The sequence below is a fragment of the Etheostoma spectabile genome, chromosome 3, assembly GCF_008692095.1.
Source record: "Etheostoma spectabile isolate EspeVRDwgs_2016 chromosome 3, UIUC_Espe_1.0, whole genome shotgun sequence".
NCBI classification, from domain to species: Eukaryota; Metazoa; Chordata; class Actinopteri; order Perciformes; family Percidae; genus Etheostoma; species Etheostoma spectabile.
The window spans coordinates 3,480,057-3,483,058 of record NC_045735.1 but is presented as its reverse complement, the minus strand read 5'-3'; the positions used below and the strand labels follow the sequence as shown (position 1 = coordinate 3,483,058).

General features: G+C 38.7%; 1 protein-coding gene across 1 annotated transcript in view; it reads right to left on the bottom strand.

The window, feature by feature from the left end:
• tcnba (transcobalamin beta a) overlaps positions 1-2,531 on the bottom strand; it is a 3,151-nt gene extending 620 nt beyond the window's left edge. Inside the window, exons 1-2 of the mRNA XM_032511064.1 lie at positions 2,339-2,531; positions 2,079-2,220 (exon numbers count right to left, since the gene is read on the bottom strand). Of these exons, the coding sequence (XP_032366955.1) occupies positions 2,079-2,220; positions 2,339-2,411 (215 nt within the window). The 5' untranslated portion in view covers positions 2,412-2,531. The remainder of the gene's footprint in view (positions 1-2,078; positions 2,221-2,338) is intronic.
• Between the last annotated feature and the right edge of the window lie 471 nt (positions 2,532-3,002).

The window sequence follows — 3,002 nt, the reverse complement described above, 5'->3', positions numbered from 1 at the left end:
TGAGGAGCAGTTAACCATAGTCCTCAGAAATCAACCGGAGTTTAGAATACCAACAGAAAGAAAGCAGAAGGAAACGGACGTTGGTTAAAGACATGAATCTGGTGAAATTTCCTGCTGCACTGGAGCAATCCTAGAAGTGATATAGATTATTATTTATACGACTGGCTGATCATATAATTGCACTCACACATGGGGTAGGTGTGTTAGAAAGCGTCCCAGCATGCACAGGAGCAAAAGATTCATATAGCTAATAAGTGTAAATGTATGTGTGTCCATGCATTAACACAGGGTTACTGTTACTGGTGTTATTTTAGGTTATATGGTGCACCAAACAAGACTAATCAGTGTTGCTAATACTGCATCTGTTTATATGTGACCTTTTAGTCACATATAAACAATCAGTTGGACAATCTTGTGTTCTTGGTTTTCTAATGCACAAACAAGGTCTTTCAATGTTTTTCATCAGACTTACAATCTGAGTTTCAGTCTCCATAGTGCACCATTAGTTCTGAGTTATACTGTGTGAGTGATGCGGTTGTTTGAGATAAGCTAAGTCAAAGATTAGTGTTTGATACACAATCTTATCTGAACAACCTTACCTTTTGTTAATGAAATCCTTCAAATTTAAAATGATTTTGTAGTTTCAATCCACATACATATAGTCAGTGGGAGACAGTGTCCAGCAGATTTTGATGATATTTGCAGCAGAATTCTTATTTTTTTTAAATAATCATCTTCTTTTATAAGATTATTTTTTTTGCGTAGAGACATTGGATAGACATGGAAGAGGGGGGTGACACGCAGCAAAGAGCCGCAGGTCGGATTGAACCCCAGGCCACTGCAGGACTCTGCCAACATGGGGCGAATGCTCCCACTGGGTGAGCTAGAGGCCACCCCTTAAATAATCATCTTTATTATTTTGTTTCATAAAAGTGTATAATTTCTTCCGATGTGTTTTGGCACTTTTTATTTCAATATAGACGGTATAGACAATAGACAGCAAGATATCTGCCCAATGCGACCATAATTATATAATACATGTGCTAAGTATTGAAAACTCTAAATCCTCAACTCAGTGTCATCCAGCTGGGATTTTGAGATTCCACTGAGCCAGTGTCGGTGTCGCCTTAAAGCCTGAATTGAAAAGCAGTGTTTCACTGCCCTCTCTGGTTGAAATATAAAGGTCTGCTGCCTCTACTCCCATTAATATTCAGTCACTTTATCATACCAAATGTGAAACTTGATATGCAATCAGGAATGCATAAAAAGAAACACATTCAAACAACATATAAACAAGACAGCAAAACAAAGACATGAGTACAGCGATGATGGTGGTTATGAGTGTGGATGTAAGCTCTGTTGTTCCCTCTGTGGATCAGTGATGTAGTTTTAAAGATATTGCAGAAAAATAAATGTTACCCATCATTCTGGCTAAGTGTTTGGTTACAGTTTAGCTTAGATGTTTTATTAATTTCACAAAATAATACAAAGAAATATGTGTAAATGTATTTCAGCACTTCCTGTTTAAGATTTGTTCAAGGGTCTTGAGAAAGAGGGGTCCTTCTCTAAAAATGCGTATTATAAAAAACAACCTTGAAAACTATTTTGTGAGATGATTATGAATTACTTTGTCAAAGTACCAATCCGCAGGTTCATCTACTTGTAGGGTGATTTTGCAAATAAAGTAAGAAAAAACACAGAAAAGAGAAAGAATTATGACTAATAAAGTCATAAATTAAACATGTCCAGGCACTTAAAGTTGATTACAAAAAGTGGTAAAGGGCCTTTACTTACCAGAGCATTAACATTGAAAAAAACACATTAAAATACACCAATGTGTATCGGTTTGAGCCTTCCTCAGGGTGGTCTTTTATCGCTTTTAGTAACCAAACCTTGAGTGCCAGGACATGTTTTTTTCTGACTTTATTAGACATATTTCTTCCTCCTTTCCGTGTCGCTTCCATTGAGCACCGGTGGTTAAAAAGAATACCAGAAGTGCTCCTGCTACTTTTATTCTTTTACAAATAAAGGTATGAATAAGTTGAGGACTGTCACTCTTTCTGATGTGATGATCTTACTTAAAGTTTGCATTGGAGTCCATGAGTCTCTTCAGTGCACCCAGCAGGATCCCTCTGTAAACCACATGAGTGCTGAACGTCACAGGAGCGGTGCCAAGCAAGCTGTTCTCCACCAACACATCAATGGGAACTGGTTCGCTCGCTGCGTGATAGATGGAGGGGAAAAAACAGCAGAGAAAAGGAAATGATTCGTGAGATCTAGTAATAAAAAGAATCATTTGATATAAAGTGTACAAAGTGTGAATTATCATGAAGCTTACTTTGAGTCCGAGCCCCAGGAAGCAGCAGCAGCAGGGCTGCAGAGAGCAGGGCGGCCATCGTCGTCATCATCATGGCTGAGGCTTAGCTGACTGTAAGTGCACCGGACTTCCACAGAGACTGGGATTTATTCCAGTCATCTCGCTTTACATACTGGAGCAGAGATAACTTTGATTACCTTGGTTTGAAAAAGCTGATAACGTTTTCCATTGGGCCGATTCAAATGTCAACTTGAGGTTATGTTGTGAGATAAGGTTTGCATTGCTACGTTTGGTAACCAGTCCAATGAACAATGAGCTTCAGTTATACCACATCATGTGTCAAGATACTCTTCCATCACGTCTCTTTGGGATTTATTACGGTTGTTATAATGTTATAGCTCAGAGGAACCATGAAACAGAGAAAACATAATGCAGGAAGGTTTGCTGGGAAAACTGGTAGATTTTAATTTCAGTTTTTAAAATAAAACCATCAAACACAGAGGGAACTCCTCGTTACGTTTAACAAAACACTCCCCCAAAGGGTGCCAAGATAGTGCAGTTAGTAGAGCAGGTTCCCACATATAGAGGTTTACTCCTCAAAGCAGCGGCCCTTTGCTGCATCTCATGACCCCAGCTCTCTCCTCTTTCATGTATTCTGCTGTCCTATCAAAATAAAAGTTGAAAA